General features: G+C 40.0%; 1 protein-coding gene across 8 annotated transcripts in view; it reads right to left on the bottom strand.

Moving 5' to 3' along the window:
- Window positions 1-2,436: 2,436 nt before the first annotated feature.
- DICER1 (dicer 1, ribonuclease III) overlaps window positions 2,437-27,214 on the bottom strand; it is a 75,029-nt gene continuing 50,251 nt past the window's right edge. For 7 of the 8 annotated variants that reach the window (XM_082619720.1, XM_082619719.1, XM_082619717.1 and 4 more), the window contains 15 exons: window positions 26,804-26,879; window positions 25,992-26,131; window positions 24,115-24,294; window positions 23,673-23,886; window positions 23,316-23,469; window positions 22,147-22,329; window positions 21,763-21,868; window positions 21,152-21,327; window positions 19,408-20,188; window positions 16,459-16,614; window positions 12,560-13,445; window positions 10,330-10,598; window positions 7,463-7,625; window positions 7,296-7,371; window positions 2,437-6,943 (listed from right to left, as the gene is read on the bottom strand). In XM_082619720.1, coding sequence (XP_082475846.1) covers window positions 6,778-6,943; window positions 7,296-7,371; window positions 7,463-7,625; window positions 10,330-10,598; window positions 12,560-13,445; window positions 16,459-16,614; window positions 19,408-20,188; window positions 21,152-21,327; window positions 21,763-21,868; window positions 22,147-22,329; window positions 23,316-23,469; window positions 23,673-23,886; window positions 24,115-24,294; window positions 25,992-26,131; window positions 26,804-26,879 — 3,726 coding nt within the window. In that variant the 3' untranslated portion in view covers window positions 2,437-6,777. The remainder of the gene's footprint in view (window positions 6,944-7,295; window positions 7,372-7,462; window positions 7,626-10,329; window positions 10,599-12,559; window positions 13,446-16,458; window positions 16,615-19,407; window positions 20,189-21,151; window positions 21,328-21,762; window positions 21,869-22,146; window positions 22,330-23,315; window positions 23,470-23,672; window positions 23,887-24,114; window positions 24,295-25,991; window positions 26,132-26,803; window positions 26,880-27,214) is intronic. The other variant, XR_014293949.1, reaches the window with a different exon arrangement.

Genomic DNA, 27,214 nt, shown 5'->3' on the forward strand with positions numbered 1-27,214 from the left:
CTGTGACCTCAGACAAGTTACTTCCCTTCTCTACGCCTCGTTTTTCCCATCTGTAAAATGGGGATTATAGTAACAATGAGTGTTCATTATGGGCTTAGGATGTGTGGGGCCCTGAGCCCAGCGTGTTACAAGAACCCTCACTGAAGCCAAATGACTCTCCCTCGTTGTAAAGGCAAGGGCGTGGGGCTAAGGGTGGCGTAACAACTTGCCTGAAGTCGCACAGTGAGTGCCGGAAGCCGGACATCGTGACCCCAGTTCTCCGTGTGAGGCACTATGCTGTACTTCCCTCCAAAGGCTGCCATTTCTGTAATCGTGGTGAGGAGTAAATGGCATAAAATGTGTAAAACATTTAGGACAGACCAGGCACCTCGTACGTGTTCAATGAATCTTAGTTATTATAGGTCCGGGAGCCCTTATCTGAAATCCTTGAAGCCAACGTGTCTTGCAATTCAGAATTTTTCAAGACAGAATTTTCAAGGGAGTAAAAAGGCAACCCACAGAATGGAAAAATGTATTTGTAAATCACGAACTTGATAAAGGTTTAATATCCAAAATACATAAAGAACTCCTTAAAACCCAACAACAAAAAACAACCCAATTCAAAAATGGGCAAAGGACTTGAAGAGATATTTCTACAAAGATGTACACATGGCCAACAAGCACAAAACTACAATAAGATACCAGCTCACGCCCACTGGGATAGCTATTTAAAAATAAAAATAAAGAGTTGATGAGGATGTGAAGAAATTGGGAGCCTTGTGCACTGGTGGCGAGAATGTAAAACGGTGCAAACGCTGTGAAAACAGTACGGAAGCTTCTCAAAAAATCAAACAGAATTTACCGTGTGATCTAGCAATTCCATTCCTGGATACATACGCTAAAGAACTGAAAGCAGGGATTCAAACAGGTAAATGTACACCAATGTTCACGGCAGCAATATTCACAACAGCCAAAAAGTGGAAGCGTGAAAGCAACCCAACGCCCATCGGCAAATGAATGGATAAACAAAGTGTGGTCTATATATATTATATATACAACGAAATGTTACTCAGCCCTGAAGAGGAAGGAAATTCTGACACATGCTACAACACGGCTGGACCCTAACAAACAAGCCAGACGCCAAAGGACAAATACTGTCTGATTCCACTTATCTGTAAGCACCTAAAATAGTCAAATTCAGAGACAGAAAGCAGAATGGTGGATACCAGGACTGGGGGACGGAGCAGATGGGAGTTAGTGTTTCACGGGCACAGGGTTTCAGTTTGGGATGAAGAAAAGTTCTGGAACTAGATGGTGGTGATGGTTGCAGAACAATGTGCATGTACTTAAATGCCATTAAGCTCTACAATTAAAAATGGCTCTGTGGTTGAGTTTTATGTATAATTTACCACAAAAAGAAAAAAGAGAAATAAAAAAGATCTACGAGTTGTTCCCACGTTGCCTTGCACACAGGTCGGGAATGCTCCTGGCCGCGCGTCTACCGTGAGGGCACTACCTTGCTCCTGGTGTCTCTGCGGGGATCACAACTCAGTCCACGCCTAAGCGGGCTGCAACCGGCACCCACCATTCCATCCAATACCTACATTATACACTTACGGATCCACAAAAAGAAAAAAGCTCACTTCCATCTGGATTCTTTTCATGCACATCACAACCTGCAAGCTGATCTGCCTGGCCTGGCCTGGCTGTGTTCCCTGTTCCAGCCACAGGAACGGAGGGCGAGGTGGCGGGAAAGGGCTGTGGCTCTCAGGCTTGGCCTGAACCACGCAGTGAATTCTGGGCAGTAACACTAACGAACGCAAGTACGTAGAACTCAACCAAATTCCTCAGGATTAAAATACGTATACTTTTCTCTCCTTCAGTTTAGAGAAGTCAGAGTGAGGGGAAAGGAAGAGATTAATTTAAACTCTTATGAAGGAAAACTGAATTTTTTTTTCTCATTCTAAGAAACTTATACTTACCTTCTTGTTCCTACGGCAAAGGCATTCCTTTTAGTGCTTGGTTTACTGAGTTACAGAAAGGTTAGGTCAAAGCTTGAAATAATGGAATTCTTTCTTAACCAATACTGTATTGGGAGTGTGTCCTAAAACCCTGGAAGCCGAACATTCTGTCCACTTGACTTCAGAATAACCAAATTCACTTAAGGAATGTGTCAAATGTGTCACAGATAATCCAGGACCTGGAAAACATCAGTCAGTGTGGCAGAATTTCAGGCAAACACTGGTATTATTTAAATCAGAAAAGAACAAGGCAATTGTTAGTAGACAACTCCACCAGTAGATGGGAAGCATAACTTGGTAAACAACATTTTATCATATTAAAGTATGCATTTTCAGATGACCATGGAATTAAAACATTTTAAAGACATTTCTGCTACAACTATTTAAACTTGACCTGAATCAAAACAAGAAAAGAAAAAGGCAAAAGGACACAAAGTGAACTGACCATAACTTTATTGGAGATTTACTTGGCTACAATTATTACAAAAAAAAGACGACTAAAGGTAATTGTGACCCATAAGGTGCAGACTGCAAATTTCTGCAGCATGATTACTGTATGAATGAATTACATCATGTTCCTTAAAAACAGCTGCAGCATGTGATGGTAAATATTTTTCTGTCAATCAAATTATATATGTGTTAGTTTTACTTGATTTTAGTCATTTTCCTTCACTCTATTTACAGCAGAAAAGCCAGAAATTTCACTTCCTGTTCACCTTTGCATTTTGGCTATGTAACCTGCTGCTGCAGTGAATTCTGAGTGCATCTATAAAATTTAAATTGTGGGTGATGTCCAAATAAAAATGGACTAGAGAAAAAAACAATTAACGATTAAAATATATTTACAAGTTAGCTTCAAAAGATCATTTTCACTGCTAGTGGAAAATACAATAGTCTCAATGCAAATTCCCTAGATATTGCTACTGGCGAATCCAACAACTTTTAAAATCACTTCAATATTCTTGGTCTTAAACATATCTTAAAAACTTCTCATGTACAATATAAAATAAAGAAATTTATTTGGAAATAATTAAGTTCCTGAAAAGTAATCAGTGGTTGAAAAAATATACCTATTTAAATGTAATTAAAATAACCATATAGGTAATAAACAAGACATGAGTTTCAATTCCGCAGCTAACACAAACTGGTTCGGGGCACTAAAAGAACTTCAGATGCAGTTGAAATGAAGACATCAAGGTCTCCGTTTGGTGGCTTAAATTTTGTGTAAAAGGATTAGACACCCTAACAGAGGAAGACAGAAAGTTTTAAATCAACTGGGCCTTAAGACTGAACTGTGGTAGGTCTGGGTCTCGATTAGTCTCTGCACTCTGCAGTTACACAGGCTGATGTCAGGTAATGACTAAAAGAGCCGACCGCTGGGTGAATAATTGTATTTATGAACTGAACCAACAGAACCAAAGTAGCCTCCAGTCTCTTGCTATTTAGGCACGGCAATTTGAATCTTTCTGAGGGCAAGCTATTATTAAGAGAGGAACAATATTAGTATTTTAAAAGATAATTACAGGAGTGTTAGAGGTCAATCTAAATTTAATCACTTCACATAATGTAAAAGAGAAAAGAAAAAAAAGTCACAAACATCTTTAAAACATAATTAAGAGTTCAGTTAACAAATCTTCGTCATACTTTCACAAACAGTAAAAATGCCACAGACAAAAATGACCTATTTAAGTTGTGCAAGTATATGACACATTGCAGGCATTATAATTATCTTTTTCAAATTCGGTAAATCGAAACAGCAGCGAGGCCAAACCACATTTTTTCCTCTCAGTTAAGCATATTTTCCTTGAAATGAGGTAAAGCATGGTACCAAGTGCAATGCTCATCTGTGCTACATGAACAGAACAGAGGGGGGAAAAGCTATTACAAAACGCAGCATAGTCAGGACTGCTGAAAGTGTATTATAAAAAAAAAAAAAAAATTTACAGTGAAGGTCCATGCCAACTCACTTCCACACAATCATCGTAAGGAATTTCTGCAGCTGCTTTTCAAAATGCGCCTGCCCAGGCCTTCCCGCGTGTGCTGGCCGCACAACCACACCAGGGGGGTTTCCAAATCACACTCAGTCTCACGTGGCAATCACAGGAACAAAAGGATGACAGACAAGGTGGTAACGTGGAGCGACAAGAGTGATTTTTTTCCTTAATTAACGGATGGGAAACATTTCAATAAACGAAACTAGGGGAAAGTTTACAGCATTAAAAATCAGCAGCACAAAAGCGTTCATAACCATTTCATATGTCTAACTCGTAGCTTTTATTTTTTAACTTAGTAACCAGGGGATCACAGATTGCTTCAAAGCGTGAGTCACAATTAAAATCAGCTATTGTCCTCCAACCAAAAAAAATTTAAAAAGCAATAGCTAAAGTTTGCTGTTGATAAAACATTTTGAATGGTAGCAGGAAGTCTGAACCCCTGAGACTGTGTGACCTAATCTCATCCAAGTCTGAACTTTTTAGTATTAACAAAAAATACTCGTCCTAAGGTTACAAAATATATTGAGGCATTTTTCTCCCCACGGGAATTGTAACTGTGAAACAATCTGATTTTGGTGCCAGGAGGCCAGTGAATCCCTTAACACTGGGATTAGTGCATTAGACACAATGCAAGGCCCTAAGCTCCTGGCATCAGGTAGTTTATAAATTATCAAGAGATCTGTGATACAACTTTATCACGAATCACCCTCACAAGTGAAATTCTTATCCAGCCTTACTTGCTAATTGTATACATTTACAGTTACATAATCCAACAAATGCTTGGTTTTAAATTGCCAGGAGATCTTACATGGAGGTTTCTTAAAAAAACCAAATAGAAATCTAAGGTTCCAAATCAGAATTAAATATTTTAAAAACATGTCCACCCAAACTGATTTGCTCTCAAGCTCATTTAATAATTTAGATCTCAACTGAAGTTTAAGACTGGAGACAACAAATCACACTGGAGAAGCTTAATGTCCCCTTCACTCAGGTCTCCTTAGAAAGCAGAGCTGACAGTTTTCTGTGTGCACGTGCACAGAGGTGTTTCTCTGGGGGTAGGTGGTGCAGATAAAGCAAGAAGTACAGTATTCAACTGCAATTTAAAACACAAATGCAGCATTACATGAGGCATCACGTTCCGAATGATGTGCTGGAAATTATTTAGACACCTCCGCTCAGCTTCTTGGACTTCAAGCATAATTAATGGGGCAAACTGCAGCAAAACTCTACTGGTATGTTGGTGGGAGTGCAAGACTGACCCACAGCTTTTAAAAAGGTAAATTAAGAGGTATTATAGTTACAGTGCAAAAAAAAAAAAAAATTAAAATTTCAAGCATAATACATAAACATAGCACCAAACAGGGGAAAAAATGCATGCAAAAGAACTGAGGTATTTAAATGAAGAGTGCCTACAAGTCTAATTAAAGAAACTTAGGCAAATGCCTAAAAATGCCTTTTTTCTTCCTTTTCCAAAGATGGAAACAATGAGCTAGTTTATCTAAATTAATGGCCTAAATCACAGATGTATCAAAATTACGGCAGTTTATCACAAACGTTAAACTTTCATGGCATTGACAGCACAGCTTTGGTAGGTGAAATACGCATGCAACACTCTGAAAAGTACAGTAAGAAATGTATGTGAGAAGACTAAGGGTAAGGTGCTCTGTTTTGCTTCTTTAAATAAGTAACCAATCCATTATAAAATCTGCAGCATATTTTAGGTGTGATATGTCTAAAGTTTATTTTGTTAGAGCAACAGCCTACAGGGCAAAATTATTTGCCACAAACAATTTCCATCAGCGGAACTACCTAGCAGGAGGTTTTCAGTAAAATTGGGTATTTAGCCAACGATTATTTTTATGATGGTATTTTAAAAACTCCATAGACTACCTATTCTGGTTTTGAAAATGTCTTCAGTACACATATGACAGAAATTCTCATATAATCCCGTCATAAGTTAGGTTACAACTATACTAGTGAGTTGTAAGTATCACGCTGTCTCAAGGTCTAATGCATAATAACACAATGAAGGGAATGTAAAACAGTTTGTTCCAAAAAGATCAGAAATGAAAGAATATCCATGAGGGTTTTACTCTTAAGGCAAGAACCTCTTTTATGCAAGACAACATGGCATGAGAAAACTAAAATGTGATTTGCCAACATGTCAGCCAATGTTAATTAAAAATCTGTCCCTTGCTATTAAGTGCAACAGCGACCAGGAAACATCATCTTACACGCTATAATGTGGAAAGGAAAGACAACACTGGCACACTTCTCTCGCAAACTGCATCGCTCTACTCAGCTTATCAACTATGCAGGACTGGCACTGCCACACACACCGTCGGGTGTCAAGAGCTCTCAACAGAACCCTGGGGGCTATTCCAGGTTTAAGCTCCTTGGCCTCCGAACACTAAGCAAAGCTGACAGAATTAAACTAAAACGAAACAAAACAAAACAAAAACTCTCAATAATTTCTTTGAACACTTGCTAAATGTCATCAGTAAAGCACTCTTGTGATTTAAACAAAGCAGAAGTGAGGAAAGAAGACAAGATTGTGTTTGCGCAAAAAACTAAAACTACAGTTAGTTCCAAAATTTTTATACATATGTTAAATGTTTTATTCTGTAACCTATCCTGTTATCAAACAAACTTTAAAGTCTGCCTTCAACTCATTCCACTCACTATCAGTTTTAAATCATCCTTTTCAACTTAAATATTTTCCACCTTATTCTGCTTTTTTTTGTTTTTTTTTTTTTTTTTTTTTTTAATTTTAAAAAGGGGTTTCAGCTGTTGGGAACCTGAGGTTGATTAGCTTTGAGGCTTCGTAGGGCTCTTCTGGCCGCTGCAGATTTGGCAATCCTGTAACTTCGGCCAACACCTTTGAATTTCCCCTTTCCTACTACTTCCACGGTGACTCTGACCTTGCCATCGTAAGTTCTCTCAGCCGGGCTGTAACAAAGCCAAACAGCTTGAATTAGAAGTCAGAAGTATTTATTATTATAGTCAGTCAGCGCCGAGTATGTACTCTCAGGCTGAGAGTCCCCGATACCAGCTGACACCACGCGAAGGAAACATGCGTCATGACTGCTGCATACTACCAACAGACAGGGCTGCCGCTCCTTCTCTAACTCAGCGTTACTTTCCACAACAAAAAGAAGTCAATCAGGCTACAAACAGCAACTGCATAAGAGCATGTCCCAGGGTAAATAGTTTTCAAAATCATTAGTTTATGGCATCTTCGAGAACTCTTCCCCCTTGTTTTTCAGTAAGTTAATTGTTTTCCATGCATATTTTTGCTTACCTAAATTTGGCGGTTTCTGGTTCCATTTCAAGCAATTCTCGCACAGGGGAACGGGGCACATTTGCAGAAAATTTTTCTGTAATCAAAATGAAAGACTAATGTGATTAATACCCTTGAAGTTGTGTTTAATTGTGATTCTGCCTCTCTCGAAGGGGAGCCAACTGTACCTATCAGCGGCCGCATCATAGGATAGTACACCTGCCAAACCATCTCCAGTGACATCCCGCTATCCATGTAAATGGCACCAGCAAGCGACTCGAAAATATCCCCCATGGCCTTTGGAACTTCAATATCCTCTTCCTTCTCTTCATCCTCCTCAGATCTCCTAAGCTATTATAGGGAGAAAAGTGACTTGTAAGCAAAAAGGCCGCTTTGAAAGGCAGTCTACAGAGACGTGTTTCTTTTCTTGGATATGATTCTTACTATATCTTTAACAAGGGTAACAACATCAAACACTTATGACATGCCAATTACACTGTTAATAGGTTCTTCACAAACATTACCTTGCCTTAAAAAAAAAAAAAAAAAAAGCCCTTCCCTATTTAGTATTCTATAGTCAACAAAGGAAAAGATTACTTCCAAATAAAAACAAAAACAACCCTATCACAAACTGGAAATAGTCAATAAATTGATGAAAAAAATTTTCAAATTTCACTCATAATCACAGAACTGCACACTGAAACAGGTCTACCCCCTGGCGGCTTGGCAAGGAGCAAGCAGAATACTCATCGGTGCAGGGCAAGCAAGGGTGTACACTGCTTTGGGGAGTGTAAACTGCCACTTTTTTGACAGGGAAATTCTATTTGGAAGATATTTTCCTCCAAGCTCCCCTTTTATTAAACCACTTAATAAATGTCCACTATGACATAAAACCGGACACAGAGTAGGTATTCAGATTAACAGAATAAAAACTCACATATGTATCAAACGCCTTTTAAAAGTTCATAATTCTTTGATGTGGCAATTCCGTCTCTAGGAATTCATCTTAAGGAGGTAACTGGATATTTAAGTATATTTACCGCATCCATGTTGATTACAAACCCTAACAAAAAATACCTTAACCATCCAGTTGCGAAGGATTGTTTAAACACGTTACATTATAGCCATATACTCGTTAGCGTGCAGCTACTGAAAGTTGTAATCCCAATTATTAACGATCGGGGAAAGTCATCCACAATATATTAAGTGAAAAGAATAGGGTATGGTACACTATGCATGCTATAATTTCATTTTATATTGTACATAACTTCATGTCTATGTGCATTAGCAATAAAACATCACAAAATGTTAATTTCGGTTATCTGTATTTTCTAAAATACACACACATTACTTGTGAAAGAGAAATAAAAAGAAGAGGCAATAGTAATTTCTAAATGGATGGTTTAGCCACACCAAGTTCTATATAATAGATGCTGACTACTGGAAAAAATAAGGTACTTACTGTTGTGGATGGGAATTTTTAAACTTATCAAGTTTAATTCTCTCCTTTTACAAATGAGGAAAACTGGGGCCCAGAGAGGTGGAGAGACTTTCTTAAGATCAGACAGTAAGTTAGAGAAGCCAGACCATGACATTCCCTATCAGTTTTTGTGACTTCTATACATATGTTTATATAAATGAAGGGAAGGAAAAGAATGAACAAAAACTAACAAAGCCAGTATGTCCAACTGTCATCAAAAGAGAACTTTAGGTTTAGCTAATTCCTCAACTTCTAAGCTTAAGTATTTCTACAGAATGAGACTAGAAATAATATTGAATATATCTGAGATGGTTCTAATTCCTGGTCTCATTGCTAGCTGTGCTCCAACTCAGACCACTGATCTTGGAAGAGTGTGCAAGGCTGAAAGGCGAGAGGAAGGGCACTGCCTACTGGTCCCCCTTCAGCACGTCCTCCATCCCGTTCAACGGGCTTGACCCTTCTGCCCTGTGGCTACACCTCAAAACCCAGGCTCTTCATTTCTCTCACAGGAAGCCAAGGAAATGCACTACTCCCTAACGACGGTTTGTGCGGTTAAAAAACAGGAACGGGGCTTCCCTGGTGGCGCAGTGGTTGAGAGTCCGCCTGCCGATGCAGGGGACACGGGTTCGGGTTCGTGCCCCGGTCCGGGAGGATCCCACATGCCGTGGAGCGGCTGGGCCCGGGAGCCATGGCCGCTGGGCCTGCGCGTCCGGAGCCTGTGCTCCGCGACGGGAGAGGCCACAACAGTGAGAGGCCCACGTACCGCAAAAAAAAAAAAAAAACAGGAAGGTACAAATTAAAGAAAGAGTAATTAAAATGGCTACCAGAGTTATGAATGAATTCCATGACTTATAAGAGATCTACAGAAAGAAGAACAAAGGAATCAGAATGAGGAGAAGAAGAAATGAAAGTGCTCTCCTGGGTACCCAGGTATGTGGATGGATGTTAGTGAAGGATTAGAGGAGACTGGAAAGATCTCAGCAAAATCCTTTCCTACAAAATTTCAAAATAGTTCACAAACACATTAGAATTAGCTCCATCACCAAAGAACCTTTGGCTGAACTTACAGTAGAAACCTCTCAAATTCCAGTCCTTAAAAATTTAGAAGTTTGGTTTTTAAATGAGCTTTTCCCATTTCAAGTAGAAGCAGAATATACATTTGTGATGCTTACCTGAGATATCAGCAAATACTTCTGACCTATTTTAAACAGAAAGAAAGACAGAACCAACCACGCCGAGCTTTCACTGAGGTTAAAGCTTCTCTGGGGGCAGGGGGAGGGCTGCAGCTCTCTGGCGAGCCTAAATGCCAGGAGCCCGAATCAAGGACTGGGGGTGGTGAAGCAGCTGAAAGCCCCTTGGCTTTCTCTCCTCGCCAGAATGACCACAGTATGAGTGGTCAAGTTGAAAAGGCCTCCCTGAAGACTGCGACCCATTCAGTTTTCCCTGGAAAACGCAGAGCGTGCTGGGGACCACAACCCTGGCCTCCGGCTGGCTCTCTAGACAGCTGTGTCGAGAACCCTAGTCGGAAGGCTTATTTTAAACACTGACTTCAACGTATCTTAAAATGGCACTAACCTCAGAATCCATCCCTTGCATTTCATTCTTCTCGAGCTGAAACTGCACAAAATCATCGATGACGTGGAAGAGCTCAGGAGAAACTGCTTTAAAGTACTTGTGGTAGTCATACTTCACAGCCAACGATGCAAAGATGGTGTTGTTGACCAGAGCCGAGCGCAGGTCAGTCAGGACCCCTGGGGAGTGCTGTCGTGGGTCTTCATAAAGGTGCTTGGTTATGAGGTAGTCCAAAATTGCATCTCCCAGGAATTCTAAGCGCTGGTAACAATCTGAGGGAAGATCCAAAGTGAAGCCCTGAGCTCCGGCACAAACACTTACACAATCTTCAAATAATAACTCAGATAAAGAACTGATCCCCCAGACACACTGAAGAGACTTTTATTACGATTCATTTTCATATATATTCTTCGGTGACAAAATTATTTGACATCATACGGAAGCCTCTGGAAATCAAATTCTAATGACAAATTAAGCATATTTCTTACACAGAAATTGGGGCCATAAAATCTTTAAGTGGCCAAAAGACTAATGCTCGTTAAGAAAAAAGCATTTCCCAAGTGACATCATCATCACTGAACCCTTTCCCTTCGGCACTGTGCTGGCCAGGCAGGTGCTGGGGCACCACTCGGAAGGCTCCATCACACATCGTCACCTAGCAACGAACGCCAGACCCTGCACGTAGCCCTTCCCCACGCTCTGCTGTCACCCCTGCACCCTGTCCACTCACACTCTGGGAAGTGTGGGAGTGACACCACGCCTCGCCGCTCCTGGGTTACATTTGCTGCACAAGATGCCAGTTAGTACAAGACGGTTTTCCTCTCAACTTGAATGAAAAATGTGGAATTTGACACAAACCAAGAGGCTGAGAAAGGAGAGTCGTGGAGCAAAGACCTTAAGCAAAAATGATCGACGTCAAAACGTGAGAAGTTATGGACGCTGATCAACACCTCTGATCTTCTCACAGTGATCACAAAGAAGCTGTTCAGGTGAGATGAACTGGGAGACTGGGACTGACACATCTACACTATTGATACTGCTATAAATATAGACAACTAGTGAGAACACACTGCACAGCACAGGGAACTCTACTTAATGCACTGTGGTGACCTAAACGGCAAGGAAATCCAAAAAGGAGGGGAGATACATACGTGTGTGTGTGTGTGTGTGTGTGTGTGTGTGTGTGTACCTGATTCATTTTGCTGTACAGTAGAAAGTAATACAGCATCGTAAAGCAATAAAAATTAAAAAAAAAAAAAGCCGTTCAACTGTGGAAACTGAGGCGGGAACAGAGATAGTGAGCTGCCGCCGCACAGCCGATGAGCTCAGCAGCAGGGGCCGAGGCAGACTAGAACCCAGGGCTCCTGCCAGGAGAGCGCGGTAGAAAAGGAGGCCTCGTTTCTTCTCCACAAAGAAAAACAGGTTTTAGTTTCACCAGTCTTTCTAGTCCAGAGTCAGATAATTTTTCACTTTTGGTTTTACATTTTTCTGATCATCTTAACCTACACTGTTTTTCTTATACAAACCTTATACTCGGCTTTGGTTTTCTGAATTCAAGCGCTTATTACTCTGACACAGAAAAAAAAAAATACAGACTTTGGCTGTTTCGAAACCTGAAGCCGATTTTGGTCTTCGGCGCCTATTCTCCCTTCTAATCGAATGGACTGGGAGCCTATTAAATAAAGGAGGGAAAAAAACACGGAGCACAGCGCGAAGCAGAAGGTGACATCAGAGTCAGAGCAATGCAACCTTCCTGTGAAGGAGTTTCTTTTAATCGGTTCATCTTTAGATTTTAAAAGACCTTAACGGGAGGGGCCTTTTTGTTCAGGAAGAACAATAAAAAGATGTGGAAAGGCATCCAGAATATACGAATAAATTCTGCAAGAACCAACAGCAGCAGTGACCGGGTGTCAGAAGGACAAGGGGTAGCACAAAATGGCAAAAGCACACCAAAATACTAAGGCCCGAACCTGTCTGATTATGCTACGTATCCAATGACAGAGACACGAGGAGCTGAGACAGCTCCGCTCCCAGCTGTCAAAGGGAAGGAACAGTGCACGCTCCCGAAAAGAAAGGCTCCTTTCCCTCTCCTGTGCTTCCTCCCCCCACCGTGGACACTAAGCTCTAAGGCTGTCCACGCACAGATTATTCTTTTCATGATTCTACAGAACAACTCCACGAACACAAGGCCTCCTTTTCAGAGCAGTGAGCTCCGGTCCGGGGCTCATCTTACCCGTGATAGTGTTGTAGTGGTAGGAGGCGTGTGTAAAAGCCTGCAGTAGGTAAGCCTTATTCTTGAATCTGTAGTTGATTTTCTTTTCGAAATTTTCAAACCCCGAGATGAGGTGACTCAGGGTCCTATCTGCATCTGGGTGATCAAACATGCACCTCGGTGGAATCTCCAAACACCCATACTCCACGTCCTTCAACACAGAGGGGCGGGGGCCGGCCCCACAGGCGGCAGCGCGGCTCCCTGAAAGGCTCTTTTGTTGGCTGGTGAAATTCTCCCTGGCCGGGCACATGGCCTTTTCCCGATCAGTCCTCTTAATTACTGGGAGCACCTTCAGCCCCAGCGAACAGAGGAAAAGCTGAGCAGCCCTCTCGCCACAGCTGGTTAAATAGCAGCCCAGCAGGGCTTCCACACAGTCGGCTATGCTTTTGTCAGCAATGCACTGCTCGGTGTGCAGGTCGTAAGAAATGGACTGTTTCCCTGTGTCAACACCACAGTTCTCTTCTGATGGATTCCAGAACCCCACCACAAAGTCATCCTCTTCAACAGCTTTGCTAGGATCCAGATAGCACATTGCATCCCAAGAGCTATAGTCAAAATCCTCAAAATCTGATGAAAATGGTATACTACCTAAGGAGGATTTTTTGGGCATTTTCCATTCATAGGCAGAATCAGTGGCTGAAAAAGCAGAAAGCGAGATTTTCTTGACAAAAGCTCCAGATCCCATCAACATGCTATCTATGAACTTGATGTGCTCCTGGTCGTACTCCAGGAAGTCCTCCTCGTCATCGGCGTCCTCCTTGGGAGCCCCCCACGTCAGGCCCCCCTCCTCCTCCTCCTCTTCGAAGTCATCGTCCAGCTTGCCATTAGCCAACATGCAGTCTTTTGTCTGAAAGAGGGAGAATGGGGAAGGCGGGGAGACATAGCTGCTGTTTTTAAAAGGGCTTGAGACTCAATAAAAGCAAGGGTTATGGATAATTTCAAATGACAACCACAAATACTAAAAGGCAACTTTCAAATCATGGCCATTTGTTTTCAATTAACATAAAATAAGTTATTTAATCATATAAACAAAGTAAAACACGTTCTTTGAATGTTCATTTTCTAAGTTATAAAATGACCTTTATCCAGTATGAAGCTTTAAGTCAAGGATTTTATACATGGATATAAAGTTTAAAATTAAGCTCCACAAGGCAAAACTTCAGCTAAGAATTCTAACTGTAGCAGGAGACACAAGGAAAGCTCTCATATGCTGATCACTGAGAGCTTCAAGTTGGCTGACAAAGTTTTAAAATGTTTTGTAAAAGATTTTCAAATTAATAAAATTAAATTCCAGATGTAGAAAAAGCATTATCTTTGCAATTAAATAAGAGAATGATATGTAAACAGATAAAATTATTTTCTTTATAACATTAAAAATGTACAGTGGGGTTTCATAATAAAGTTTTGGTCCCTATTTCCACTTCAAAGCTCATTCGCTACAATGTAAAACTAAACTACTTTGTTTGGAAACTAAAAGTGATCACTGTGAACTGAGCTATAAATTTGAGAAATTATGCTTTTCCCTTTCGGTGAGCTAGAGTAATCAGGGTAACAGATTATAGCATAACTGACAAAAAATAGAAGACAATTTAGACTAACATGAAACACAACAATCCAATTTCTGTCAGAAGATCTTTGCTAATTCCAATTTCTTTGGCAAAAGCTTATTTGTGAATGACAACCTTAATAATGGGCCAGGATTCAGTAATGATGTAACTTTTTTTGCAATGCTAGAAAGATACCAAATTTCTGTTGTTCAATAAAAAAATAAATAAACAAGACTTGACTTGGGGGGAAAGGCGGGAGGGAGTGCTTCAATTTCGATAGTGACAACTTTGCAGAGTATTCTGATAAAAAGGTTTTCAAACTTTGTCAACCGTTTTTTTAAATACTGCAAATATTCTCATTTTAAGCCAGAGTCAAAAGAGATACAAACAGTGCATTTGTTTGAAAGAAATAAGTGCAATGAGCCACGCCATCCATGTATCTACAACTACCTGTCTGTATATTTTAATTAAAAGGTTTACAAATTTTTTTCAAGAATAAGGAAGAAAACCAAAAAAAAAAAAAAAAAAACCTAGAACGGTGGACACCTGTAAGGACTATTACCTAATAAAAATTACACTTTCCCAAGGTAACATGAGATGTTTTTGACTATTTGGTCCTTAGGAAAAAAAGGCCAAATCACAACTAAAAAAAAAATAATAAAAACTAAATATTTTTAATTTTAAAAAATCCTTATATATCTTTAGTAAGATGTTATCATAACCAGACACTGGCAAAACACACAACAAGGGCTGGGTTTTATCAACAAATAAGCTGTGTGATCTTGGGCAAAGTTCATTAATGCCTTTGGGTTTCAGGGTCTTTTTATCTGCAAAATAGTGGGAGTCTACCTCACTAAATGGTTTCCAAGAGCACTTCAAGCTCTCAAAAAAAAAAAAAAAAACCAAAAAAGACAAACACAAACAAAGAAAAAAAAAAAAAACCACCAGCATGAAACTCCTCTTACGGTTCAAGTTCACTTTCCACCTGCGTTATTCCCACCTTCGGTGTTTGTGTGTAAAGCTTTCACTTAAACCTATTTGCTGAGGAGCGAGGCAAAACCTATTTGCTGAGGAGCAAGGCAGGTAGAACAGGAATGGATCCAGCATATGCTTTCCAATATCATATAATGGTCCATTTCAAGAAGTAGAAATTATTAAATGAAAATATAAACAGTATTTAATGTATTCTAAGAACCAAAGTGCCAGGTCATTTGAAATGTTAAGGAAAATAAGAACTTTATATTGTATCTTAAAATAAAAAAAATTTTTTTAATTAAAAGGACACGCTAACATCACCTCTGTGCTAAATTTTTTTTTTTAAAGAACCAATGATACTATGAAACAGGATTTATAAGGCAGGATATGTGTTACTGGAATGTTTTCCAAAGAAATGCAGTATTTTCTCTGAAGTTCTCAAAATCTTACACATCTTCCTCTAAGGTTCTATTTCTAAATTAGTAACATATAATTTTTCTAACCCAACTTGCATTAAAATATTCTCTTTATGCTTTTCCAGATAAGTTCAATTTCTGTAGTAAGTCGAATACTGCACGAGTTAAAAATATACTCAATGAATAAGTAAAAATCAAAACAGAGTCACAGAGCATGCTACCTGGAAATGAAGTAACAACGAGCCAGTTTATCATTAATGCAAAATAAATGCCTGAAAAATGAAACTGCCTGCGAGATGGCCTCCCAGCCAACCACACTGGACAGACTGCTTCCACAGCTCTCTGGCTCGCAAGGCCCTCCGAGGTGCCCTCTGGTGGCCTTCGAGACAGGACAAAATGAAGCAGCTGCAGCTAACGTTTGGAGACTTAAAGTCATTGGCAAGATTTTAAACTATTTCCAGAAAACTACCTTTATGTATTTTTTTTTAAGGTCACAAGAGGAGAAATAGTCCTGAGAAAGCCCTGAGCTGCAAAAGCAAGATTTTACTGAAATTATTTCACATACAGATTGGAGATCATAGGTCACTGAAAAGTCATTTCACTGAACAGAGCTAAGGATCTACAATAAATCGTAATATGTAATATTAATGTGACATGTTACAGAGCTTTGCTTTTTTTTTTTTTGAGTCACAGCATCAGATACTCTTTTGCCTTTGGAAAAGGAAGATCACAGAAATTGTTCTCTACCAAAATTACAACACTGTTCTAACTTCAGTGAAAAGACATCTGTTTAAAGGAATTAATTCAATATATTGAATTTCTACTCTACTATAAACACACCAGGGAAAAGAAACAAAAAATTAATAGAACAAGACTCTGCCCCTCACCAAAAAATAAATCCATCCAGTTACCAAAAACTTACTATTTCATCTTTTTCCCATTTCTCTGTGTTACTTTTGTCTTGATTTACTACATAACCAGGAGGAAGCCAATTCACAGGGGGATCAAATATTGACACCACCATGCGGCTGGGCAGCCCCTTCTTTTTTCCAAGTCGATACAGATTACAGTTGCTGACCTTTAGCAGAAAAAATTTATAAGATACTTATCCATAGACAGTCATTGCTGAAATTCATATAAGGCATTAACATAATTTTTAGCTAAATATTCTTCATATTCCATAACTGGTCATCAATTATTCAGACTATATAGTTTCTCTACCTCTTCATGATAGGAAATATTAAATTCTCATTTAATCTGATGATATAAAATTCAAACTGTTAATTGGGACTATCAAAATAGAAAAGAATGCAATTCCACATAAGTCCAAGATGTCACAATATTCTCAATGAAATAAAAGGAGGAAATACCATGAACTCTAGCTATAAAGTGAAAATTGGCACTGAACGGAGCTAAAATAATTTTCTGTTCCTGGAACCTAAGCTATAAATACCATTTCGACTGCAATGCTTTCTCAAATATTATTCCTTAGTTTTGGATGGCATTTCAAGATATTTTGTTCAACCATTTTAAAATAGAGCAAAAGGCAATAAAGAAAAGCTCCATGTTTACTGTCATCAACAAAACAGCTTTACTGTCTACCCTCTACTCTGTTTCTCCTAAGGCCTCCATCTCCTCCTTAATTTACTCAAATCCATATTTCTATCTCGTTTTTACTTGGAAACCAAGGTCTAGAACGGTCAATCTCATTTTCATTTTCTAAAAACTGGGTTCCTTTTTATTTAAGTACTTCATGAGCCCTTTTTCCACGTAACTCAATACCCCTGAACAAGCACCCACGTCGGAGAGGCGCTGGTGGGCAGCGAGGGAGAGGAGCGGTCCCTGGAGCCCGCAGGCTGGGCCGGGAGCCCCCCATGACGCTCACTCTGGGCCGAAGCCCTTTCCCACGCCGCCTGCACGGCTTACGCACACGCTGGCTTGCCTTTCCACACCATGGGAACACAGCATCACAGATGCCAACAAGAGGGTAAAGTACGACAGGGGCGTGAAAGGGACAGAAATCACATTCAAGGTCAGCAGACGTGGTCTGCCGGGTGGAAAGGGAAGAAGAGCTCAGTAAGGGGCCACGTGAGGCACCAGGTGGGGCAGGCAGAGCTCAGCCCGCAGAAACGGGGCGAGCGGCGGGGAAGGAACGACAGCGGGTGTGTGCGCGGGTCCCGCGAAGCACAGCGGGGGCGGCAGCCCGGCCGGGACCCTTGGGGGCGGGGGCGCCCTGAAAGGGCCTTCACCACCATGCTGCGGGAGGGACGGTGATTTCTGCAGCACGTAAGGGGTCAGAACTTTCTGAGCAGGCGATGGACGAACTTTCAAAAAGGAAAATAATTTCTTTCTTCCCTGAGAGTGTGCTGTTGCTTTACGCTCATTCTCAGCCTCTGATCCTTTCCTCCTGCAACCACCCCTGGGAAAGCTCATTTGTTCTCAATTATCACTCGTACGAAGACTGTTTCCCCAGACTGCATCTAAGTCCTAAAGTCTTAATGACCCGAACATTCCACTTCCTAGTCCATGAGGTCTAAAAACTCTAAGCCCAACTCTGACTCCTACACTTCTGTCTTCCTCGGCACCAGCCCCGTCATCGCCCCAGCTGCCATGGTCGTTAGTACCGCGTCACCCTCTCTACCGGGAGGCGGCAGAGGAGAGTGGGCAAGGCTACGGGCTCCGGCCTCAGTCACGCTCCTGACCATCCCAGACTAGCCGGATGACCTGCACGAGCCAACGAAACTCCCTAGGCAAGAGTTTCCTCAACTGCAAAATGGGGGCACGTCATCTACCGCTGAGGGGCACGCTGGGAAGACTGGAACACCCAGTGCAGTGCCTAGTGCTACAGGGAACTTCAGAGGGAGGTCAGTGTAAGGGCCAAGAGTGAGGTCTCTAGAGCCAGACTGTCTAGGCCGTGCCACGCACTTGCCACGTTAACTTGAACAAGGTAATCTCTCCTGCCTCAGTATCCTCGGCTACAAAATGGGGATGATTAAAGTATACACAATTACCAAAAAAAAATAAAACAAATAGAAGTATACAGAATTAAATGAGGTAATTAATATATGTAAGGTGACGAGGGTAGTGTCTGGCTAGAGTAAGTACTTGTAAGCGTCGGCTAAAATTCTTATTGCCTCTGAAATCTCACTCCCCTCAGTGCTTTCCTTGCTGCCAGACTCTACATCTGCCTCATTTTCTGCTTAAGCTTAGGCTTCTTCAAAGGCCCAAATGATCACTCAGCTTGGTTAGGTTTTGCTTCTCAACTCGCCGCATTCTGCTTTCAGCCTGACCACTTAAACTACCGCTTTATTAATATTAATAGTCCCTTACACAAGGAGTACCCTCAACGTGCACCTCATTCAAAACAGTGCCGACTCTTTAGCCTGGCACTGAAGATCCTCCATAATACAGCTTCAGCCCACCCGCCTTTTTAAGTCTTTGCTCGGATCTTTCCACACTTTTTCCACAGTTTATTCACCGAGTCCTGACACGCTCTGCCATATGTTCCCTGTTTACACACTACAAACGCACCTCTTCTGTTAACGCCCCCCCCGATCACAAGTGATACTCCTTCCTTCTGAGCGCTTAGCAGTTTTGTGTGTTACTTGTCAAGCAGGTGCATGGCGCCTTGACACCTCTTTTATCATCATTTAAATATTTATCTTCGTTACTTTTCTTCCCTCAATCTTAATTCCACACTAAATTTAGTGTCACTCCCACGCGGGTACAGAGGAGGCTCCAGCTGCCCTGTCGGGTGTGGCGATCCCTGCAGCAACACTTTCCTCATCCTCTGAAATCTATCCGATGCCTGAAACCACTTTTATACACGCCGAATAGTGTAACTGCTCAAAATCAAAGGACGCTTTCTTACCTTTTTGCTTCTCATATAGGAAAGGCGGCCCTCGTGAGCATCAGGATAAGTGCAAAAGAGATACGTGGTGATGGCATGCTTTAGAAAGGAGTCGCCAAGCATTTCGAGCCGCTCCAGGTTAAATCCATCACTAGCATTTGACAGGGTCAAAGCCTGAAGAATAAGTCCAGGGTTTGGGCCAAGCGTTCTCGAGGAGTACCCGGGAGAAGGGCTCTGCTCAGAAGCCGTCCTGTCCGTGAGCGCCTTACCAGTCTCTGTAGTACCAGGCACGGCGGCCATCGCGGGACTTCCATCTGAGGTAGATTGGTTAGCATTTCCATCAAGGTATTTATTACTCAGTAGAGTACATTCATCGCTGGGCTGGGGCTGGTTCTCGTAATTGTATAAATTCTGAATGGGATATGAGGTAGTTGGTTGTACAGGTATTTCCTGCTTGTAGTAATTCAGATGGTTTCCTTGGCAAAAGTCTCTGTTAGCTAAATCGTAACTGCCGTTGGCAAGGTTTTTATTGTAAGAAAGACCATTGACTGCTGTAAGATCTGTTGAAACTTCAATTTGGAGCTTAGCAGGTGACTCGAACAACGTTCTGCAGTTCACAGACATTTGGTCATGATTTTCTAGACAGGAGGTTCTAGTAGCACCTAGATGTGCAGCTTTTTCAGGGACGACAGTTGTGCTGTGCTTACAGTGATTCTCATTTTCAGCCGAAGAGGAGTTGGCAACTGAGATGAAAGACTTGCTGTCAATAGATTTTTTCCACCCGAAGTCTAAGTTGGGGTATCTGCAAAGACATTTTTATAACTTTTCATCAGATCCTTCAAAAAGGCTAGGCTGAGAGCAAGAGCAATTTGAGTAAAAGTTAAATAAATGAAGATCCCTATAAATATATTCCTACCTTAGAAGATAAATAAGTTTCCAAGGCAGAAACCAACACACCTGGAACTCTGCACAGTGTAAACCATCAAGTGGGACATGGGTCTCTGCACAGTGTGGGGCTTAGCTCATGAAGCCTGGGGCCAGCCTACGGGACCTAGAGCCACCGACTGCGAGGGCTGGGACCCGAGGCCAGCCAGGTAACTAGCTGGGTAACCTGGGACAACTTACGTCACGTCTCTGTACCTCAGCTGCCACACCTGGAAGAGGAACTAACACCTCTTACGCCACAGGATCCTAACAATGAAATCATCTGACATGAGCTACAGCATTTAAGCCAGTGTCTGACGCTGTAGTAAGTACTCAATAAATGTAGGCGTGATCATTGCTCTTATAAAGTTCCCCATTTCCTGAACCATCTTGGTCTTGCCAACTGGCTAATTTCTTTAGAATGCAGAGACTGACAGGTGAGAAGAAAATAACGAAGACAAAGGCCACACAGAGGCAATTGCTCTTTCATGTACATTTGATTTTGTAAAAAAGGAAGCGTCTTAAAATGTCAGCAGTGGCAAACAATGGTTTTCATTTTCACTTTAACTGCCATCTCTGAAGGGGGAATGACTGTTTTTGACCTCAGGCTCTCCTCTCTGGCTGTAACTTCCCAAGAACTTTAGACTCATAGACCCAATGTATAGATTTTCACTTATGAGTCAAACGATGCATTTATTTCACGTATCAGATAGGCATCCATGTTTTCTTTCTAATCTTTTAAAAATTATTCTACATACAATTAAAATGTGAACTCAATTCCGCTCCTCTGCCAGCAGGACCTCACGAGCCGAGCTCTTCCTGGCCCACAGCACAGGCGTACCTAAAATCCGCGGGCAGTGACCTCACTCCCACACCAGCGTCGCCGGCTGTCTGCGCTCTTAGCTCCTCTGCGGTCAAAAGGCAGTGAAGGCGATAAAGTATGCTGGGGAGACAAACCGCTTTTCTCCACAGTGATGCTGGAATTGGATGTATAGCACAGAGTTCTGGAACCAGTATCTTTGAGTAAGCAAAATGGGATAAATATAAATTGTGGATAGACAAATAGAAAGCAAGCACACAAGAGAAGAAAAAATAAAACTTAAGACCAATTTCACTAATGAAGAAAGACAAAAATCATAAACACTAGCAAAAAATCTTAAAAATATTTTTTAAAATAATCCTTTAAGGAAAATGGGATTTATCCTAGGATTTACATGGATGATTTCATGATATAATTGCTATCAGTGGATCAAGTATGAAAGCCAAACCTCTGACACTTACCAAAAAGACATTCAAATGGAAGTCAATACATCATATTAATTAAAGCCAAACAAAACCTAAGGGTTGGGCAACTTCCAAAAACCTCACAAATCACTCAATGCACTTGATAAAATAAAATTCAAACTAATCTTTCAAAACATTAAGTTATGCTAGTAACAATTAACTCACTACCTGTTTATTCTGCAGACTTTCCCATTTGGCTTTCCTCTTTTCAGCACTGCTTAGAGGAAGAGCTTTCCCCTTCTGATTCAAATGGCGAGGTGTCAAAAGATTCAGTCTATAAAAATTTCAAAATAATTTTATCAAACAGACAAAAACAAGTACACCCACAAAGTGGCTCTAAAACTTCTGTGTGCGTACAAGTCACCTGAAGAGCTCATTTAAACTGCATACCGCTGTGCCACACTCTAGGCAACTCTGTGTGCAAAGGACCTCCTGAGTTCAGAGCCCACATACAGGTGGGCTGTGTGGACTGTGAACCTCCACATCTGCCTACTGACCTCTGGAAATAATGCCACAAGTAAAATCAAAATGTCACTTCTAGAGCTCCTTTACCTTGAAGATGTGTGGTCCACATCCAGCAGCGGCTGGTTGAGATTGGTCAGGTCAAGGTTATACTTTGTTTTATAATATTCTGCAAAAGTTTCATATTCAGGGGAAGGAAATTTACTCAGGGGGGTAAGATCAGTGTACACATCAGCTACATAAAATCGATGAGGCTGATCAAAATTGCGATATCTAAAAAGGAAAAACAATCAGTGACTTTCTGATTTAAATCAACTATTCTCAAAACACAACTGCTTTTAATACGGAAATGCAAATTATTTGATTTTAAAGAGTTCAAAAAGGTTAAAAATAAATAACATTAATGAAACTTCAATTCTAAATAATATATTTCAAGTGGATTTAAGACAAGAAGAACTATATTTAGATCAAGTAAAAACTGACTCCCCCTTTTCCCCTATTTTACTACTGTCCTTGTTCTAAATATCTATACTTTGATAACACATGAAAGCTAAATGGCACCTTTAAATATCTCTTAATTTCATCAGTATAAATAGTATAGAAAACTTTCAATATCTAAACAACCAAGTAAATACTTTGTATATTACTAACGCTAAACATGAAAGACACTTGCCACATAAAATGTATTACTGTGCCATTTATGATATTGATAGGTTGGTGTTAGCTAACATTTAAAATATGGCTTTGAAGTACACAAAGAAAAAAGAAAACAAAAACAAAAACCAAAGACTGAATTGCAGCCAGGACTTTAATTCTTTAAAAAGTGCAATGTTTAATTTTATTGCTTAAAAACTCCATCCCCTAAATTTTTACAAAATAAGAAACAAAGCATAGTAATTTACTGTTTTCACTGAACTTAATAACACTATGCCTTTTAACAATTCTAATAAACTATTACTTACACCCAAATTCTTTAAGACTTTGGGGATTAAAAGGATGGAGGTTTTAAGAAGAAAGCCTATCAACATCATCCAGATGCTCTGACCTTCACAAAGGAAAATCCCTTCATCAACAGTGTTTTGGGTTTTGTTTTTTAAGTAAGTCAACTGGAGAGAACAGGTCCACCATGAAGAGATACCTATATTTTCTGTTAGTAACGTCAATGCCAAAGTCACAGGTCACTTACATTCCCCATATGAACAAGGGAATCTTCTGAAACGAAGTATCACCACCACTTAGCCTTCCACTTAAAATCTTACCTTGGAATGATAACTGCATCTTGGTAATCTTCTAATTTAAAAACAAAGGGAGTTTCTTTTGAATACTTTGTACTGGGAATGCCTATGCGAGCTTCAGATTTCTCAATATCTTCCATGAATTTAAAGTCAATGTCCAAAGTGCTGGAGTCATTAACTTAGGAAAGAAAAAGACCCTTTAGCTTGTTAAAAGACAATAATACAGGTAAGATCTTTACTCAAGCTATACATTCATTACATGTGTCTAATGCAGAGTTACCAAAGATATTTCTGTAGTATGTACAATGAGCTCATTGTTAAGCAATAGTTTCACTTTTGAGCTAGTTTACAGAAACCTTTTAGAGTCTGGGTCCTTCTTACCAACGTTAAGAGGTAGAACACAGTATGCTGAGTCAGCGTCTGTGGGTTTAAATTCTAGTGCAGGTTTTTCAAGCCGAAGAATATGTGAGAATATATACTGGTGAAGTCTTGTAATCAACTCAAGCATTTGTAGAGATAATGTGAAACCGGACTTCTTCAACTCAATAGATATGGTAACCTCTCCAGAGCGTGTGTACACAGGAAAGTGCGGAATCTTAACAAAAAGAAAAAGAACGCAGCCCCAAGGTTAGCAGATGTTTCAGTCCATTACAAACATTTAACTTCAGAAAAGGAATGGTGTTTTGTATCGGGGGAACAGAAGAGGTACCTTAATTTTAAAATATTAAACATTCTGAGGTAACAGAAGATAGTTAAAGTAGCTTTTCCTTTTTAAAAAAAGAACAAGACAGTTCAACATAAACAGTTATTATGAAACGTCTACCTGAGGTATGGGTTTGGCTGTCAGTATTCCAAAGCATCTTGTGGTATCCTCAGGGGGATAAAGCTTCCGCCTTCTAAAGTTGAGTTCATCAGGTAAAGGTGTCGTTAGAACCATTCCTATCACATACAAGTAACAAGGCTGATCGGGCTTGGGGTAGCTATCCCTCAAACATTCTGGAATCTGGGATTGGAAAGAAAAATTAAGCATCAAGTTCAAGTGTATTAACCTCTTTTCCAGATGTTGGCAAGGTAACAAATTTATTCCTGGCTTTACTAAAAGCTGATGAGAGAAAACTGAGAAAATATCCAAGGCAGGAGACCTAATTTCTTAACCTCACTGGAGAGTCGGCACTTCTGGGTCTGCAAAAGCATATAAAACCATCAAACACTGCAGGGTCTTTCAACACAATACTGTGCATTTGATCTATTTCTTTTGACTAGAGAACAAACTCTTTTCTTTCTTGGGTTTCTTAGTCTTTACTCACTTGTAGAATACCAGAAAATAAAGGTAGCCAAATTTTTAAAATCCCATGTAATCCTGAAACTCAAAGATAACCTTTATTAACACTGTGATATACTGTATCATCTTCCAGACTTTTTCTGGAATAAATGTATACATTCCAGAATAAATGTATATAAATATATACACATACATATTTTTCATTACAAATGGAATCACAAAACAAAGACTGTATCATAACCTGATTTTTATGTCCAGTTCCTACAATGAGAACATCTTTCAGGGTCAATACAAATCAGCATCATTTTTTAATGGCCATATCATTGAAGGAGTAAACCATGACTTAAACTAAGATTGCTTCTAAACTTTCAATAATCATACAACCTCACCCAAGAGTCTTGCAGTTTCTGAGCCTCAATAACATAAATAATTATGTCCACAGTTAAAAGGTACAGAAATGCTGGCTATGGGATAGTTATAGTTAATAGAATATCAGATAATACAGAATGCACCTATTAATTAAACAGGATGCAAAGCAGTACTATGCTTCTCAAAACACTTATTGGTGATAACATATGATGTCATATGAAACTAGTCCAGTAATCTAGGATAAATGTTAGAGCAGGAAAATGGGATATGAGGAAATAAGCATTTCAGAAAATCGGATAACTTAATTCATGAGTTTTGAAAAACTGACATGATTTTGAATCTTGAAAATGCTTAGCTGGGCGCAAACTTTTTTAAAAAAGTAAAAACTCAATAAAACTGCAAAAATACAACAAAAAAAAATCATACATTTAGGCCAAGATTAAAGTACACAGCAAATTTTTGCTTCTGTTTGGGGTTTTTATAAGGTAAAAATATTGACAAATGTTTTTTAAATAAGTACTTCAGCCCAGTATGGTTACAGCTAGAACTACGCCACAGATCCAGCTAGACACAATACATTGAAAAAACTAATTTTAACTCCAGTCAAGCCACATCCTAACTGTGCTTACACCTGCTGGTGTGCCCCTCATCTGGATGGGCACTTGCCTGTTTTATCATACACACCCTCTATGTTTTAGCTCCAAACATAAGGTAAAGCAAGAACACTGACACTAAAGTGAATGAAACAAAGAACGTCTCTTTAAATGAAATTAATGCACTCTGGATAGAATCTGATAGATGAGTCCAGGAATCGTTTTGAGAAGAAAAACAAAAGCAATGTCTGAAATGAGAAAGAGTACACAGTGTACACATGGCAGCAAAGGGGCTGATCTGAGAGAAGCTGTGAACGAGGGAGGGAAATGAGCTGAGATCCAGAGGGAGCAAAATTACAAGGGTTTGGGGAAGCCAAGCAAAGGAATCTGGACTTGATACAGCAAGAAATAAAGTCAGAAAGGGTAGATTTTTGCTCAGTTCTAACCAATACTAACTGCTTTTGGGTAGCACTGTCTTCGTTTTGTGGAGCCTGGTCTTCCTGGAACACTGGTCTCTTCTTCATCATGTAAATCAAGCTCTTCTTCGTATTTAACAGTCTCTTTCCCAACTGGCATCAAATGGTCATCCAGTTCGCCTAAGAAATTTAAAGAGAATTAACAAACAATCCTGATTTTGCCTCTCTAACTCATCAGTGAATAATCCAGAACAGCACTATGTTAGGAAGCAACTGGAAAAGTCATGAAAACTAAAGCATCTGTGCTTTTAAAAATACGAAAGTTATCAGATGTGATACTTAAAGCAAAGTCTATTTTGACATTTGTATATTCAGTATGATCAGGATTATAAATTCTGTTCTAAGATTAAAAAATAAAAACATGAACAGAAAAATAGCACACGTCATCCCTTTACAAATGCCACTGGAAAACGAGTCTTCCCATTAAAAAAAAAAGTTTTAATTTGTACACTAACAGAGACTAATTTGAGACCGATACATTAAAACACAAAACACAAAGTTCATGATTCAACAGTTACTAGAAGACCTTTTTATGTATTTCTATACTGAAAAGAGGTCAGGAAATGGGAGCAAATAAATTGTAGCTGTTAAGCTGTGGAAAACAGAGCTCCTCCATCTTACACAGGATCTTCAGTTACATCACACTTACATCTATCTTCACCAAAGCACACCAAGAGCAACAAGTTCACAGCCCGCAAAATCCTTAGGCACCTATAAAGCCCTTGATGTGCTTTTGTTTTACAGTGTTTTTAACTTTATTTTTATTTACATGTGCCTTTCCAACACTCTTACCAATTTTGTGCAGTTTTTCACAGCAAATGAGAGCTACGACTCTTTCAGCCAATCGTATGCAGCTCATTGGGGGACCCTGAAAGTAACAAAAAAGGTGCCCATTATATATGCAAGAAGCTGTATTATCATTAGTGCGTAAAACATATATGAAACCTCTACCCCGAAATCTTTAAAGTTGAAATTTACCAGAACAAAGTTTCATTCTGAAAAACGTCAGCAAGTTTTAAAAAATCCTAATCTCCATAATTTGAAGAGCCATCTTTAAAAATCCTGCCCAGGGCTTCCCACGTGGCACAGCAGTTAAGAATCCGCCTGCCAATGCAGGGGACACGGGTTCGAGCCCTGGGCCGGGAAGATCCCGCATGCTGCGGAGCAACTAAGCCCGTGCACCACAACTACTGAGCCTGTGCT

Source organism: Mesoplodon mirus, assembly GCF_964341445.2.
Source record: "Mesoplodon mirus genome assembly, chromosome: 4".
Lineage (NCBI taxonomy): Eukaryota > Metazoa > Chordata > Mammalia > Artiodactyla > Ziphiidae > Mesoplodon > Mesoplodon mirus.